The sequence below is a fragment of the Dermacentor andersoni genome, chromosome 10, assembly GCF_023375885.2.
Source record: "Dermacentor andersoni chromosome 10, qqDerAnde1_hic_scaffold, whole genome shotgun sequence".
Taxonomy (NCBI): Eukaryota; Metazoa; Arthropoda; class Arachnida; order Ixodida; family Ixodidae; genus Dermacentor; species Dermacentor andersoni.
In genome coordinates this window covers 76,228,874-76,246,097 of record NC_092823.1, presented here as the reverse complement: position 1 = coordinate 76,246,097, position 17,224 = coordinate 76,228,874, and the positions used below count along the sequence as shown (strand labels likewise).

The window sequence follows — 17,224 nt, the reverse complement described above, 5'->3', positions numbered from 1 at the left end:
GCATGACAGATAGGAATAGTTAAGCATATCCTATGTCTACAAAACAATTTCTCGCAAGACAATAGCCATTAAAATGCACTCATAAAATGCGGTCACCTTTTCAGTGGAACATACATACTTTTGGTAAATGTTCACACCATGTAGTAAAATTAGCTCACCTCCTTGCTCTGGAATCTCCCCTGTAATGAGGCATCGGCTAGTAGCGTGCAAAATGCTGTATTTTCGCGGAACGCTTACAGCAGGGGTTCTTCCTGTAAAGTTGAAATGCGAAATATGAAAACATTGCATTTGCGAAATAGTGACAGCAGGATAGGAGAGCGCAAAAATTTCCTCAAAATGATTGCGTAAAATTTCACATGCGGAATTCACCTGACTCTACGTAGTAATGCAGGCAAACTCCACCTCATGATGCATGTCCAAATTATTGCGGTGTGCACTGAAGCAATGTAACGGCACACCACATAATCAAAACCAAAAAAAACGCAGAACCGAATATCAGCCACTCACACTGTTTAAATGATTTCTGGCGCTATGCCCTTGGACATGCTATGTCATCAAGCGGCACTGCCTGAATATGTGCACATGGCGCCTGTATTTATATACCACGTGTCCCAGCTAACTTTAGTCAGAGTTTAAAGCTACATGCTAATGTTATGTAGCTGGAAAGAATAAAGTTAAGGTGTTTTCCGCCACTGGGAGATACTTAAATTACTTTTTCATTTCGTCTAATTAGATAATTAGTCTCAATCATTTATTCAACCTTTCAAATATTATAAGTAGACTAAAAGTGTCAAAGACATCATTGTAGAGCAACAAGAAAAATGTCTCGATACAGCTTTCTGTTTCTCACTGTGTGTTTTTGAAAAAACACATAAAGGTGTTTTTTCAAACGTGAAGGATGCCCGTGAATACACGCAAAATGCCTCGAGCAGCTAGTGGAGTGGAAATATTCCGTGAATTTGCGGGCCTCTTTCATACTCGGAAAAACTTTTTTATGTAGCTTGTAGTGAGCAACAGAAAGCTGTATCGGGAGTTTTTCATGTCGCTCTACAAGTTTCTCATTTACGTTTTTGATCTAAGTGTGTCGTTGTAAATATTTAAATGATAGTATTTATTGGAATGAAACAAAAGCTAATTTGAGTATCTCCAAGCGATAGCAAATAACATTATATTAGTTCTGGCAAGCTACGCGGCATTAGCATATTTTTAAACTATGGCTAAAATTAGGGGGGCTATCTATCTATCTATCTATCTATCTATCTATCTATCTATCTATCTATCTATCTATCTATCTATCTATCTATCTATCTATCTATCTATCTATCTATCTATCTATCTATCTATCTATCTATCTATCTATCTATCTATCTATCTATCTATCTATCTAACTGTCCATCTGTCTGTCTATCTGTCCGTCTGTCTGTCCGTCTGTCTGTCTATGCATGCATGTCTTATCTATGTATCCAGCACTTTCCCGCCTATCTTTGTCAGTGTCAGTCATGGTGGAATGGTTAGCGCATCACGCTAATGTGCTGAGGCAAGAGGCAGTGAAACGCAACATCGGCATAACTTAAGTCACTGATTATAGCCTTTTTCACATTATGCGATTTTCTTCGGACCGGAAGTGTGCTTTCCTTCGTTTCCGACGAAAGTTGCAGTCGCAGTGCCGATCCAGCAGATTTTTGACTGCGACCAACCGGATGCTCCCACAGTCACAACGTCGCAGCGATGGCTGCGATTTTCAGTCGAAACTGCGCACAGAGCGATTTCATGTGTTTGTTTTGGGAAATGGCGTCTCGCTCTACAAGTGAAATTCGCGGAGACGTGTATTGCCAAATTTGGTACGTATGCCACGGAGAATAAAAACCTTCCACTGCAGAATCTATTCTCCCATTTCTATGAGTACATTGACACGCTAAGAGCAAATGAAGTGCATTTTCACGTTTGCTTCGCACACATTTGCCAGTTGTCAGTACAGCGAGGAGTTCGATTCTCACGAGACGACATGCCCTGTTGGGGTCAACAGAGTCTTCGTTCGTTGAGTAGCATACAAAGATAACGCGTACGGAGCAGTTTAAATAATTTAAGCCTCGGCAAGGGTTTAGAAAAGAAAGCTAAAAGCAATCAACGGAGCACATGCATTGCAAATGTGAAGGCTACAACATCCTGCACGCTTGCATGGAATAACAAAAAACTGTGAGGCGTTTAGATTACACAAGATTGTCACCGAATTCAGGAGATTGACATGCGACTTTCGAGCACATGGCCAAAAATAAATTACAGGACACATAACTATATGCCACGCACAAGCAGGCCTGACAGAACAGGAAACTGGACGAGTTGGTGTGTATTCATTATTAACTAAAGTGCAAGACATAGACAACGGGCAAGAAGGAAGCATTCTGTCTGTTCACTCCGTTCTTGTCCATTGTGTTTCTGTTGCACAGCAGCAAATGAATTCACGAGGCTGCACAGAAGAAAAACAATACCCCTGCCCAACGACCCCATTTCACGTCCACGTCTAGGCGTGAGCGCGGACACATGCACACACACACATAAATTTAGCAAGGGCGCATAGCTTGAAGCAGTATCAACAGGACGACACTAGAGACGGATGGGGGCTAACATCCAACTGAGGTTCATTGTAAAAATGTACTTATTTATACAGTTTACCAGAAAGAAGGGACATCTTCAAAACCTACATAAAAATTTGTGCTTGATGCAACCAAAAATAAAGAAAGACTAAAGAAAGAAAATACAAATAAAAGGCAGAAAATTATTAAAATTACCAATCATGCATGCCAGCACCTTTCAAGAAACACTGTTATTATTCCAATACACAGACTGACAACTTGCTTATGCAAGCACACTCTTTCAGGTTCATCCAATTAGAAAAAAATTGACCTTCTTGAAAGGCAGCCGCATGCGCACTTGGTGCCAAACCTTTATTTTCACTGGACTTGTACACTTATTTGTGTTTTCTCTTTGCAGTTTCTCATTATATCTGGTTTCATCACGCACTAGTTTTTATCAGGTTTCATGCTGTACTGTTTTCTGGTAACGTTTATAAATTACTACATTTTCACAAAAAACCATTTCATTAGAAATTAGAGTATCTTGTTCTTACGGCTTCAAACCGTGCGCTCTTGCAAGATGGGTCAAATAAAAGATTTCATAAGGTAAACAGAGACATCATAAGGGCCATTAAAGTGACTAGTGGCGTCTAAAAAAAATAAGAATAGCTTCGTTACAAATGGCATAACAGAACACACAGGACGAATAAGAAAACCGAGATGATCTAAGAGCGGAAAGTTTAATGTCGACGCCGAGTAAATGCTGGCTGACAAGCAATAAACCGAACATACGCAAAAGGGGAAGGAAAAATTAATGTGTTTTCCCTGACAAGAAATTCGTCCACCTCTAACGGAGGCCATGCTGACAGGCTTCTCCCAGCACTTTTAGATCTACAACTAACATAATTTGTCTAGAGAAAAGACGGGGCATACGAGAGATGGAAATTCAAGACGATGAGCAAAATGTGAACAAGGTGAATGCAGGAGCCAAGGTTTCGACAAGTTGACTTGTCTTCTTCAAGGCGACGTATGCCTTCCTCGCCAGAGTATATATAGGTGGGGGTTTTCCAAAGGGGAGAGGGTTTGAGGCGGGAGGACGCGGGAACGTGGGAAAGTGTGTTAGCGTGTCGAATTGAGAGTAAAGGAACCCTGTGTTCAAGGTCAAAGCCAGGGCAACCCCCCACCCCCCACCCCACCCCGGTCTGTCAACCCACGCGCGTTAGCCGGCGTGTCAAGGGCGCCTGACAGGCCGGCTGACAAAAAAAAAGGAAAGTGGAAAGAAAAAAAAAGGGGGGGCGATACGCCAAGAAATCAAACTAAGTGTTGTTGCCTATAGCTTGAAGTTTAGCATAGCGAATAGATTCTAAAGCTCCCTTTGAAACGTTTATGCCTATTTGTTGCAATGTCTTGAACTTATGGATAAGGTATGATTCTCTGTATTTGCTTTCTCGTTCAGAACGAGAAAGAAAATACAGAGAATCATACGCGAGAGCACGCTTGTAGACGCGCCCTCCACAGCCGCGTGAATCATTCACTAGTTACATTGAGGACTTACTCGACTGATGAAACAAGGCGAACTCAATAATGGCGAAGTCTGAGCGGATCAGTGGTGAATGGAAAGGTATTGAGGACAACCCCTTCAAAATGTGGCCCGCCATGAATTCTCACTTGATGGCCGAAATCATCACATTGTGTCAAAGCTATGAAGAGTTATGGCGGCAGCGATCGTTCACCCGTCGCTCTTCATTGCGCGAAGAACCTCTCACTGGGTTGGCTGCAATTTCGGACCTGTACGCGTTGCTCGAGTTAATGAAGGCGTTCGTTCGTGAGGAGGTCGCCCGACAACTATCATTGCTAATATTTGCGCAGCCACAGCATATGCACGAGTCTTCCTCGCGTTTTGTGCCTGCGCTCCACCGCGTCATTGAGCAGGAGGTAAGCGTGGCTTTGCCTGAGCTCCGCCGAAATGTTGCTTTGGCTGCACCTCTCAGCTCTGCAAACGTCGTAACACGGCATCCACAGATCGTGAGCCTGCTCCACTAAGCCACGCCGATGTCGTCGCCTGGCCCCAACCACTTGCGCAATGTGTACCTCTCAGCTACGCCGACGTCGTGTCTAGACCACGACGGCAGTCGGCTGCCAACAATTCTACCAACCGCCCCGTACAACCCGTCCTGTGCCATGAATGGGAGATGACACAGCGAATAGGTGGCGCACTTAGGACAATCGACCCGTCTGCTTTGCGTGCGGATTCAACAGACGTGGCATGCTTTTGGAATCGCGTGCAGCTATCTAGCGCCGCATCATACCCGACAAGTCGTCTTGTCGCTTCGCCCCGCCCATATGATGACCCGCGTTGTGACTTGTCACCGGCAGTGCGTCACTCGCCGTTCGCCTTCTCCACGTCTTCGCTCACGGTCGCGGTAGCAATCGGTAGCAATCGCGAGTAGCAACACTAGTCCTCGCAGTCCAAGAAGCACGGGCTGGGGCGCTGTCAAAATCTGACAGTCCTCAACAAAGCCCATCGAATGGACACCGTCCACTAACACACCATGTTTGTGAACGGTGTTCGCGCATCTTCACTTGCGGTAACCTAAGCCAAAGGTTGTATAAAGCCTTCTAGGTGTCTTACCAATAAAAGTAATCAACATGTACGGCTGGTCCGATTGCTGTATAACCCTTGGAAAAATTTTATAGTTCCTGTAAAACAAATATGTGTTGCATTGCAGCATGGATTTCAAATAAATAACAAAAAGAAAAAGAAAACACGAAAGAAATGTGTCTCTTTGCACACTATAGTCGATCCTCGGTTAATAGCTGCGTTTATTATGCTGTGTGCTGATTTGACAATGAGGCTGGTTAGATTTTTTCAATCTTGGCTGCGCTTGTGTCGCCAAGACAGGTTATCCTTGAAAAAAGGTCAAACCACTCTCCGGTTCTTTCATATTAGAACGGAATATTCCATACAGCACTCCTGGAAGCAGCCTCAACTCTGTGTCAGCGACAAATTGGAAATCCAGCACTACTAACTGCATTACGAGCGGGACGTTTCTGCACATCGGTACAGAGGTACTTTGTTTAACCTGCTAAGCTTTCCGAGAATGCTAAAATGTTTGTGTGAATATTTGATTTTTTTTTTTTACAGAGGCCTTAGATCTACTTTTCAATGACCCTCCCTTTCAGCAATGGATGTACGACGTTGATAACGTTTTATGCTATTGCAATTTTCAATACTACATGATACAAGATACCTTCATGAGCCTCACCATATTTTGTAGACACAAAATTAAATAGTATGCGTTGTAATCATATCTAACTTTAGCGATTCTGTGAAAAAGGATTTTAATTTTACACCGTATGCTTTCACCGAAAATTTGCTGTTTGTTAGGGCTTCAAAGGCGCAATCATATTTCGAAAATGCACTTTTAAATCAATGAGATTTTCTCTAAACGTTATTGCTGTAATACTAAGACAAAATAAAAAATAGAGAGGTTTAGGTAATAAATACCTTAAACAACTTTCTCTATACCTCACGCTCTAATTTTCAGAGCAGTATATTGTAGGACTTTATTAACGTTCGAAAAAACCTGCATAATTCACATTGCGTATTCTGTAAGGTATTGGTTCTAAATGTCGGAGTATTGGAGATATACGTACCTGTGGAACCAATATTTTCCATGCCAATTCTGACAGAGAAAGAGAAATTTGGATTGCATTTATAGCAGTTTGTCGAGTTTTTATTTGTTCAAATTGCCTCAAGCATCGCTAATTCACCTAGCATATATTTATTCATTTTTTGAGTTTTATATACCGCAGCATTCCCTTTTCAGTATGATTGAAGGACTAAAGCTTTCGCCTAAGAAATGTGGCTTTAGTAGCAAGGTCTAGCTCTCTACTTGGACTCTCATTTGGGACAATAGTTGAGCATTAAGCTGTAGGATTGTTTGCTCCGCCATCCAGGAGTCTCTAATGGGGTCCAAACGAATGCTCTGTTTATGTTGTATCATTCCTTTTACTTGTGAGTAGGTTTGATAGGAAGGGAAATGGCTTTTAACTTATAGATAATTGGTTCTTGTTACATTATTTTCATTTAACAGTAGTTTCATTTTACAACAACACTTATATGTAGCTGCCCTGAGCGGTAATCTGTGGTAATAACTTGAAATATTTCACCTATTTTGTCACCAATTACACATACTAGATATGAACAAGAAGTTTTATAGGCGACACCGACAATGGCTCCTTTGAGGTTGTTAAAGCAACGCGCAGGCCCGATAAATCGGCACAGTTCGGCACGCAAGGTGCCCCCATGTGGGCAGAAAGAGCACTTTTGCAGGCAGAAAACGTCTATTGCATGCGGGAAAATGAAGTTGGCGTGCTCTTCCGCCTGCAAAGGAAAATTAAAAATCCGAGGACACCTAAGCAGTTCTTATGATTTGTGAATGCGAAAGCGTTATAGTTGAATTCAATCCCGCTCAGCGATGCTTCGAATTAAAATCTCCGCGCGAGCAAGTGAGCGCATTAACACGCTCCGACAACGCTAGATAGCACAAAGCTGGTGAACTTCGATCCGTGACGTCATTCCGCATTGCCCAACTGCCTTAGAATTGAATGCGCACACTCACGACTAAGCTGCGGTGATTGTTACGTCAACGCATTCATCATGCCGTGTTTGTGAATGGAGATTTCGGTTGAAGTCGCATGGTGTCACAAACCAGATTGCTCAGGCCTACTGTATAGGACGCGATGGTTTAGTCCAGTCTCTAGGGCACTCGACTTCTCAGCTTTTAGCAATAGGTTCGCAATGCACTGCCGCGAAAGTTTTACAGCTAAGCTGTTAGCCTCTATTTGGTCGACATTTTTCATGTCCGCGTCCGTCAGAAATTATGTGGGCCGATCCCGGCGGCTGTGTAGGACCGGGAGCAGCGGCTCGTACACCCGTACCGTAAAGCCTTCGAGCACCAGCAATGGCAGGCGAAACGTTCATACATTATTTTGAATCACGTATCCAACATACGAAAGAACAAGCACAAAACGATCATCCGAATCACATACATGACGATAAGGCGCTTCTGATACCAATGCAAACCACTTAGCGCTCCCACTATGCGGTTTCCAGTAGAGATTAGTGTTGGGCAAGCTGCAGCGCCGACAGTAGCTTGCGACGTGAGGAGTGATGTCCCTAGCCTTTTGTATATAAAAGAACAAGCCTAGCAAGCAATTTAAACGTTGTTGGAGCGTCGCTATTGGCGGTGGCATACTGTGAAAATTACTGTTACCCTCATTGCTACCAATAATTGAAATTACCATTACTGCAAAGCAATAAAGAATTGCATACCCCCCTGAACAGTTGTAGTGGTAGTTGTGAGCAGCTTTGCTGGACATCCATTTTGGCATTCTAGCACCGAGTTACAGGTTCTAAATATTCCTTCGACTGGATGACTCATGGATCCAAGTAGAATGCGTGTTGACGTGGTTTGTCACGCAAGAATGGTAGGATGGCGCTCCAATGTGCATGTGGTTCCATAGATCCATCTTCTCGCCGGATTCATCTGGTCTGCCTCTTAACGGAAATGACTCCACTATCTTTTAAGCACTCAAACGTATCGAATTGGAACATGTCTTATTCTTCTTATTATTATTCGTATTCTTATTATTCTTATTATTATCTCATTCTTCGTGTACGATGGTGGTACGTATGGTTCCACTGCAACGAGTACAACATGAGTAAGCTCAAGTAGTCTCGTAGAGCCAGCGAGAAAAGACACATTCACGAAATACTGTTTTTTAATGCGAGGGTAAATGCCTCAGGTCATACAGGGGTATGAGATGGGGGTGAATAAGGATGATTAAATGAATGAAAGAAGATTTGCTGACCTAATGAAGTCCAAGAGGGATCGATAATGCGGTCCCTACCTTCTCTCGTTGCACGAAATGATTGTACTGTATCTCTTACCATGGTAATAATCTCGCTGGCCACCTTGTTTGTATTCCCATTTCAGAACGATGGTTCCGGGTCAATTATCTTGAACATCACTGGTGTTCCCGCTTGGCGTGATTTATTGTAGATCGCCGTGGTGTAGGATCTGTCTTCCGCTTCTATGCCAGCGGTTTCAACTATTGTAGCATCGCTGTACAACTAATGATCTTCACTACGTGCCCTTTTGGGAGAGTTCGTCTTGAGGTCAGCATGCCTTGTCGCACTTGGGTTGAAGTGGACACTGCTAGCCGGTTGCACAGCGGGCGCATGTAGATCTCCAGTATCATTCATCTCTCCTCTTGCATGAGGCAAGCGCTGGGAGGAACGCAGTGCCTTCTTTCCCAACTCGTGCGGTTGCCGTGGGAGCCGCTTGTACGCCTTGGAGGCCAAACAGCCCTTCCGCCTGGTGAGGTAGGAAGCCGTCGACCAAATTTTGGCAACTTGGTGCTGAGGTCTAGCGAGGAAACTCACATGTTAAGACGAAAACGGGGTCCTTGAACAGCTCATGTCCGATGCAATTAATACTTTAAGCCACATATTGCATTTCACGACTTGTAGCCCGTGAGCTTGCAAGACGTATCCGCTTGAAATGAACTTCCACAGTGACAACACCAACGAGTTATTATTTCTCGAAGTTTGGAACGAAATAGGTGAAAGTCCCCCGTTTTGTGCGCGAATGCATAAAACCACCTTTTCTTTAAAAAATAAACGGAAGAACAGTGCATCCTTAGGGCAAGTTTGATGGCGCATTTCTCCAAACTGGCGTGTTGATGGAAATTAATTCCAAGCGTATATGCCTTGGAAACTCACCGGCAACACTTCGTAAATTGCAATATGTGCCCTAATGTGGTGAATTCAAAGTACAATGAGTGCTTCTTGGTTGGTTAGCTGGATATGTGTTTCAATTTTATGTGCAAGTAATGTGCGCTTCTCTGAGTAATCCAGCTCAAGTACTAAAATTATGTGCGATAGGCTATTTTTAAAAGTTCTATAAAACCAAAGATTGATCACCCTGAACGACAGGGTTTCGCTGCCTTGAAGCGCTGGTACAGATGACAGCCGAGTGTGAGGTAGCTTCTTGCGGTGCCACGTCTTCAGGCATTATCCGAGCTGAAAGTGATGTTCGGGTAGGGAGTTCCAATTTCATGAGTGGAACTAAAGGATGCACCAAACGGGAAGACATGTTTAGGCGCTGGCGTAGTTTATTGCATTCATCAAAGGATACGTAAGCAACGCGGTCAACGGCCAAACAGAGCGAGCGAAAACACCACCAACAACATTTTTAAAGTCTTTTGCTGGCGTCCGTGTTTGTCTGAATAAAATAGGTATTTTCGGTGCAGCACTTAGCGCTTGTCGACATTGGAGGCGGTAACAGAGATTTGCAGGTCCCGCACTCATGTTTCGGCACCAGTTTCGCGTGCTGAGTTTGCACTGTGAAGAACAATCATGGATAAAATAGCACAATTTCAGGAAACAGCTTGCTCGGAGAGGCTGCTAAGAATATCAATTATCGAGCAGGCGCACAGGTGTCTTTGCATCAATGTTCAAGCTGGGCGAATACATGTGACATCTTCTGGTGGCAGTTTTCTATCTTATTGTAATATTCTAGAAGGTGCACCAAGGCTAAATTCCGATTATCAGCTCCGACCACACGACTCCTGATCAGAACACAGAGAGGGGCGCCTAGCATCAGAAAAATCTATGTTTTCACTCGTAGGACCCTAATTAGTCCAATGGTTGAACTCGCGAAGGGCAGCTCTTGCTCTGTTCATGGCGACGGTAATTTTTGTCCAGGTACTCTACCAGCCCCGCCATGTTTCACAGCTAAATGCAGCCTGTGACGGTGGTGCGACCGGAAGTTCCCTCATGTTTCGTGTCCTCTGCGATCGCTGATGGGTATGAATGCCGGCTTTTCGGTAGGCGCGAGATATCTCCTACATTTATCCTGTGCTGCATGCCTTTTTTCATTGGAATGCGTCTCTAAAACATATAAAACGAATAACTCAAATTAGGCTGAAGCCGTTAGCATACCTAACAAACAAACCGTTTATTACTGAGAAAACATTTGGCACAGTCAACTATAGTGCAGCTTACGCTTACGTACTGCGAAGCATTCATGAATGTTTGTAAGATTAGTGTAACTGCTGTACAGCAAACGGTTTGGCAGATATTACATTCTATAGTGATAATATGTAACATATGTTACATATTATCAATATAGAATGTATTATCTGCAAGAAAACGTTTCCGAAGCCAACATATAGCTTTGAAAAAAAAAAAACACTAGAACCCAGTGACCCGCACCCACGTCGCCCTAGTACACGCGTCTTGTGCACATGCACAGTGCACCCACGCCATTGCTCATACTTAGTGGCCCCTGTGCACACACATAGTCTTCCCTGTGGAGCACACAATTCTTATTTCACAATAGCCGGGATCAGCCCACGAAAACAGCGCAATGCCCCGCCCACCTGGATAGAAGTGGCTGCACTCTGAGAATATTGTTCTGCCTTAGGTAATGCTGGGATTTGCAAATGCCGTACACAACAACTTGTCTCCACATGTTTTCCCATTAAATGATGCCACAACTAAATGATATTAGCAAACCATTTACTATACAACGCGTATTGCGCATCAATGCACACAATGTGCTCACTTTAGTGCGAGCGGAAATGATAGGAAACCTCACGTGACCATGGTAGTTTCGTTTACTGTACCTTTGTGGATTCCGTCAGTTCGGTTGTCTCGTCGAACTCTACTTGGCGAAGACAACCATTTCGATTATTGACACCAAATGTTGATTTCATACACTTCACCTTATTCGTACCCCACATCACCGCAGATGCCCCTACTAAGTAGAGGGCGCGTTGCGCACAGATTAGCTGCAATATATAAAGGCTACATGTCAAAAAGAATGTATAACTAGTATTAAAGTAATAACAAATTTCCCAAACTGACAATTTATGCGTTTGTAATTGGATACATAGGATGAATCCATCCGTAGTAATTACAGCTGTTATACTTTTTCGGACAGCTTTACTTACGACGGTTTATGAACAACGCAGCTATTACTCTTGTGGCTGCTGTGTTCCAAATAACAAAACACTTCGTCACCTATAAATTCAGTCATGAACTATATCGGCGCATTTTCACTTTGAGACGACAGCATTGAAGTACTAAAATCAGGGGCCAAATTCGCAAAACTTTTCGTTCGTAAGTGCTGTTTTTCATTGGCTGACAGCCTTCTCTAATAGTACGTCCTACATCAACGTTGGCTGCAATAAATGCTTTGAGCGTAAAAGCGTTTTTTGAGTACGGGGCCAGATGTAGACGTAAAGCAACATACTCCTTCGTAAAAAAACTCGTAGACGAGCTAGTTGTTGATCATTTGTTCGTATCTAGCTTCATAGCGCAAGCGAACACGCTAACATAAATGTACCGAATCATAGTACAAGAAGTGCCCCCCCCCCTCCCGCCGAACAAGAATACAGCCCCCTCCCCCTTTTTCGTGCGAGCCTTGAGATTTTTGGGGACGCTCACATTGTCAGTACCTTTCAGTCAGTGGCACCAATATCAATAGAAGACAATTTTTTTTGCGTGCTTGGCAACAAAGGCTCTCTTTTATCTTAACTTGCAGATTTATTTGCCCCGGCTGCTATAGGCGACCTGATTCTTCCTTATAGTGCTTTGCTTAAGCCATGGTTGCTCGGTTATCTGGACATGACATCGAGCAAGCATTGTCAGAATCTGCACTAACAAACTTCAGGGATAACAAACATCTTTTGTATCCCTGACGCATATAACTTAAAAAAAAATGAATAATGGAATCGTCGCTCAAGAGCCAACATGTTCGCATACCTAAACTAAATTTATATCAGCATATGTTTGGAGCGGTTCTTTCTCCAATCGGCTCAAGCTGCGGTGAGCAAGAGAAAAAGCTCATTTCCTTCTGTTCTGTACATTTTCCGCTATAATAAGCAACAAGAATAGTAGAAATTCGGCTACGGAATGTTGGTATAAATTGGTTCGTGCCTGTGATTATATTTTCGAGTCTCTATTCTTGGTTTCCACGAGAGAATGTGCCCGGCAATTTTACCGGTTCATAGTTAATCCAAAGGATTATTTTGCGAAATTCCGCAGTATTGTTTATTTTAATTTAGCCTTCCCTGTGCCCGCTCATCAGAATAAAGACAGCCCGTGCTTTCCCTACATTTTGCATCCCGTCGCTTTCCCTCTAATGGCGACCCGGAATAGAACAGTCTCAGGCGACCTATGGAAAAGGAAGCCTTTTGCAGCGCAGGCATAACTCGTTGAAGCCTATACTGTGCGTCTTACACCGTTATGAGGTCAACGTTGTGACATTTTATTCCTGCAAGCTGAAGCGAGCTTGAAGGTTCACCCCATCACGTTCCAACAGGCACGTCTCACCGAAGTGCAATCGGTGTTAGCACGCGTAGTCACACGTGCAATTTGCGACCTTCTGGCAGACAAACTAGACCCAAACGCATACGAGAGACTTAAACATAATTGTGTTCATTTCTAATCGAGCCTTTTCCAGCCTATGATGCTATGGCTTGGCCTGGGTCGGTCAGCGGCCTGTTTGTCGGTTGGTAGGTTGCTGGCGGGTTTGACGCCGAGCAGATTGAGCGTCATTAAAGAAAACTCGTGTGACGCGTCCATTGTAAACTCGGTCCACCAGCGCCGCAATGCAATGCTCTCATATTTAGGCCACAAACGCACGTATATTTCTCAGGGGCCAACACCAACTACTTATTTCGGATCATGGCCAAGTGTGCAATAATGCCTAAGCATTGTAACGATAATTCATGGCCTTTCCGGGGGCAGACTGCTTATTCTTAACCAGGCCGAGGTGAGCCATTAGCACCATGTCTTCGGAACTGAAAAAGAACTGACTGTTCCGATACCGACGATTTCAATAGCAGATAACTGCGCTACCCACTGAACCAGCTGCCACTAGATCTAATAGTTGAGAACACAGGTCTACCAAGGCTTCACAACGCTCTGGAACGTGAAGGCCATTGCTAGCCCCAACCGTTGAATTCGTACCTACCGCTTGCTATTTTAGGTGTATTATTAGTCATAAGAAAGTATTTCGCACGCACGCTTTAGCATGACTTGGGGCACTGCTTTCCGCAGTTTTATATCGATTAATAGGGGAGCCAATCTCTACGACCGAACCTTCGCCACAGTTCTAAGGATCGACCGCTGCCCTTGTTCGCACCAGCAGATCAGCGCGGCGCCAACTCGAAGGACCTTTTCTTAGATGCTTTTTCCAACACAAGGAAGGGCATGGTCAAAGTGGTGCAGGAAAGAAAAACTTCGGAACTTTATATACTAGGGCTTTAACATTCCTGATAACAGGCGCGTAGAACTGCTGACGTGATGCTCGTAGTTCGCTCAGAGACGGTGCAAATTACCCTTGGATTATCCTGAAAAGCAGGATTCGTGGTTGTACTGCAGCTCAGTGAACGCCTCTCACCAAGGAAACGACCAGGTGGGGATATTCTCGGTGCGCCAATCAATCACACCTGTGCCGCCGATTTATACTCCCTTAGAATGAAAACTGAAACGGTTTGCCGGAACGTCCAGTGAAACAAAAGAAAATATTTTGCATGATGTTATATTTACATTCTTAAGCTACCAATATAATAGCAATTGTGAGCAACTTGCATGTGTTCCGCAGCTTCGCAAGCACTTGCGTGCGAAAGAAAGCGAAAGCTTTGAGCCGGATATGCTCCAATTAACGTTCGTTCACAGCACCATGTTGTGGCTTTTCTTTTTATATATATACTGCTGCAAGCAATTTTTGAAAAGCATAGATAATTATTGGGTGAATTAGTAGGCTTACCTCAAGGTTGCTGTTTTCTCTGTGGACTTTATAATGAAGCCCGTGAAATGTGCGGACCATGAAACCAATAAAAGAACATTTGTAGCCTTATAAATGTGTGCGAATTGAAACGGAAATGAACTTACAGCATTTAGTATGGAAAATTTGTTTGCTTTAGTTCTCGTTGCAATATTGTGAAAAATATATGGTGGAATACAACTAGCCCTACCCCTCAGCCTTGTTTTCTCGTGGAAGCAAGAGAAACAGGGCCATTATCAAAGTAAATCTGAGCATTTCGATGCAGTCGCTTGTCAGTGTGGCGTTTTGAGTAGTAATGATACTGGTAGCAGAATGGACGTAAAAAGCAAGTGAATAACTTGAGAGGTTCGTGGCCAAATGTTTGTAATACTTACCACACCGGAGATTGCAGGACGAGAACACGAAGCCGAATAAGCTGCTGTCGGTTCTAGTAAAGGCGTTTTCAAATCTGAACGAGACATGAACTGTGAGATTGTGCTCCTAATTAGGGAATTGCAGCGCATGGTACCGAAGGATGGTTTTTGTTCGCGATGGCATACGCTTTTGTAATTTGTCACGAGGAGCAATAGGCTGGTGACTACGGCGCTGAGCGTTTTTATTTTTCGGGTGGCCCACGTGCTTTCAAGAAGGCCCAGTGTGATGTGTCAATCAAATTGTGAGTAGCACGAGTGGTGTAAGACCCAAAAATGGGGGTCAAGTTGAGAATTAAAAAAAGTGCAATGTTGTATCATACCTTCGGTTACATAAAAAATGGATCAAGATCATGAATTATTCATGTGAAAAACAAGCGAAGTATTTTACAATTGAGATAACGCCGAAAATAAAACAGATAAATGTCAGCGCGTTGACAAAAACATGGAATTTAAATGTTGTGTTCAATATCATCAAGCATACAGTATAAAAAAGAGGCTAAACACACTAGCTTTTAGGCCAAGGCTCGTTACTACATCTGAGACTTCCTGTCAGATTGAAAAGCCATAAGCCACAACTCCCTTCTAGCTGGGTTTGGCGTCGTAATATCGCCTCAATAGTTCGTCCGCTGCTACGCGATAACATTCTAGGGAACCGGCATGGCCTATGCGCGCACACCATTACCATATCGTCATTAACTGGGTCAATCGGGGCAACGGAGAGCCACGTTCAAGAAGGGGCAGACGGGGTAAGAACTGTCCTAAGTCAGGTGTCCTCAGCTGCACCAGCGCAAAGTCGGAGCTTCTCGTTGTCTCACCACCAAAGCACCCGACTCGTCCATTATCGACATGTAACAAGGGCAACAAGGCATTGTTCCCCCTCAGGGCGTGAAGATACAGAGAATGATTTTCCACAGCAATAGTGAACAATCTTATGAATTTAACAGCCCAAGTTACCTACATGTTACGGAGAATAGCAACCAAGACAAGAGGCATACGAGAGGCGGACACGCTTCAGCTTGTGGAAGCCTTCATCTCGAATGGAATAACAGGCTATACTGTACGTACTGCTCAACGCGAAGGAATTATAGAAAATTGAGACAATGACCAAAAAGACAAAAAAAAACAGGCGATGGATCTGCGGACATGCACGTCCACGGAACGTCTACAACAGGTAAGAGCTCCCAATACGGGCAAGCCCAACGAGGCACAATTGTCTAGCCAGCGAACAAGATTGGCATTCACAGAAACGGAGGAGTCCTTCGTCTCACGTCTGGGGCTCTCTGCGCCACTCAACCATGCGAAGACTTAGACTGTGAGCTTACCTCATGCTATTAAGAGCAACATTACCGTACCTCCCCTGCCTAGCAAGATGAAGCGAGTGCACCACACGCAGCGAAGAGAAGCCCATGCACGGGCATAGACAAGCAATATGACAGTCAACTATTTACAGCCTACAGTCTTAGGCCAGACGAGCAGCCTCAAAGCCACCATAGTCATGAACAAAAAACATTGGAGCAGTATTTATTTCAAGTGAAGGATTGGCCGTGTTGGCGCATACTTGAAAATGCGGCTGCTTAAGAAAGACACGAACAGCGATGAGTAGACAAGGACGAGTGCTGACGAGCACACTGACGAGCTTTAGCAAAGAGGCTTGGCCAGCTCTTACCTCGTGATTTAGCTTGTTGTAAGCTGTGCGGAGAGGTAGCTGCCGTAGCCACGGTTTATTTAGGCCGGCCAGCATGGTGCAGCCGGATCTCGGGAGCGACCGACACCTTGGCTACGGTGCCGTGGTTGCTGCTTGCAGTGAAATCTCAAATGCCGATAGCATTAGGGTTGCGGTAGTCGATGAATGCATCGCGAAGGTTATGCTTGTGGCATCGTCGTGCCTACAAGAATAAAACTTGCGTCTAGAATAGCCAGAGGGAGAGGCTGTGAATCGGTGATCAGTGAGGCTCCCCAGAACGGAAAGCGTACAGCTTGCGGGAACGTCCAAGGAAGGAAAGCGAGGGTCCGTAGAGCAGCTGAAAGCGCTCGTGATTATTCCAGTGAATTCCTTAAAAAGCGTCGTCGGGCCGCTTCCTTTGATATAGGGAGGAGGTTCACCGACCGAGTGGAGGTTTCAAGCTGGGGCTAGCGCGAGCTGACGATAGGAATAGGTGGGTGCAGGTGATGTGAGCGGACAAGACGCAGAATGACGGGATGGTTGAAATGGTGAGAGTTGCGATGAGCGCTGGAGGTGCTGTAGTGAGCAAGAACGGCTGCCCGAAAGTCATTGTAGATGCCAGTGCCCGTGGCTGGAACTGGAGCATGGAACGCAGCTGGAGCCTAGAACTTAGTTGAGAAGGAAGTGGCTGTCCAGCTGGTTGAACCA

At 44.4% G+C, this 17,224-nt stretch overlaps 1 protein-coding gene across 2 annotated transcripts in view; it reads right to left on the bottom strand.

Annotated features, from left to right (window-relative positions):
• LOC126544079 (uncharacterized) overlaps positions 1-14,619 on the bottom strand; it is a 68,232-nt gene extending 53,613 nt beyond the window's left edge. The window contains exons 1-5 of one of the 2 annotated variants that reach the window (XM_072284776.1): positions 14,423-14,619; positions 11,271-11,435; positions 6,231-6,259; positions 5,206-5,273; positions 159-251 (exon numbers count right to left, since the gene is read on the bottom strand). In XM_072284776.1, the coding sequence (XP_072140877.1) occupies positions 159-251; positions 5,206-5,273; positions 6,231-6,259; positions 11,271-11,435; positions 14,423-14,482 (415 nt within the window). In that variant the 5' untranslated portion in view covers positions 14,483-14,619. Of the gene's footprint in view, positions 1-158; positions 252-5,205; positions 5,274-6,230; positions 6,260-11,270; positions 11,436-14,422 lie in introns of those variants that run through there. The other variant, XM_072284777.1, reaches the window with a different exon arrangement.
• Positions 14,620-17,224: the final 2,605 nt, after the last annotated feature.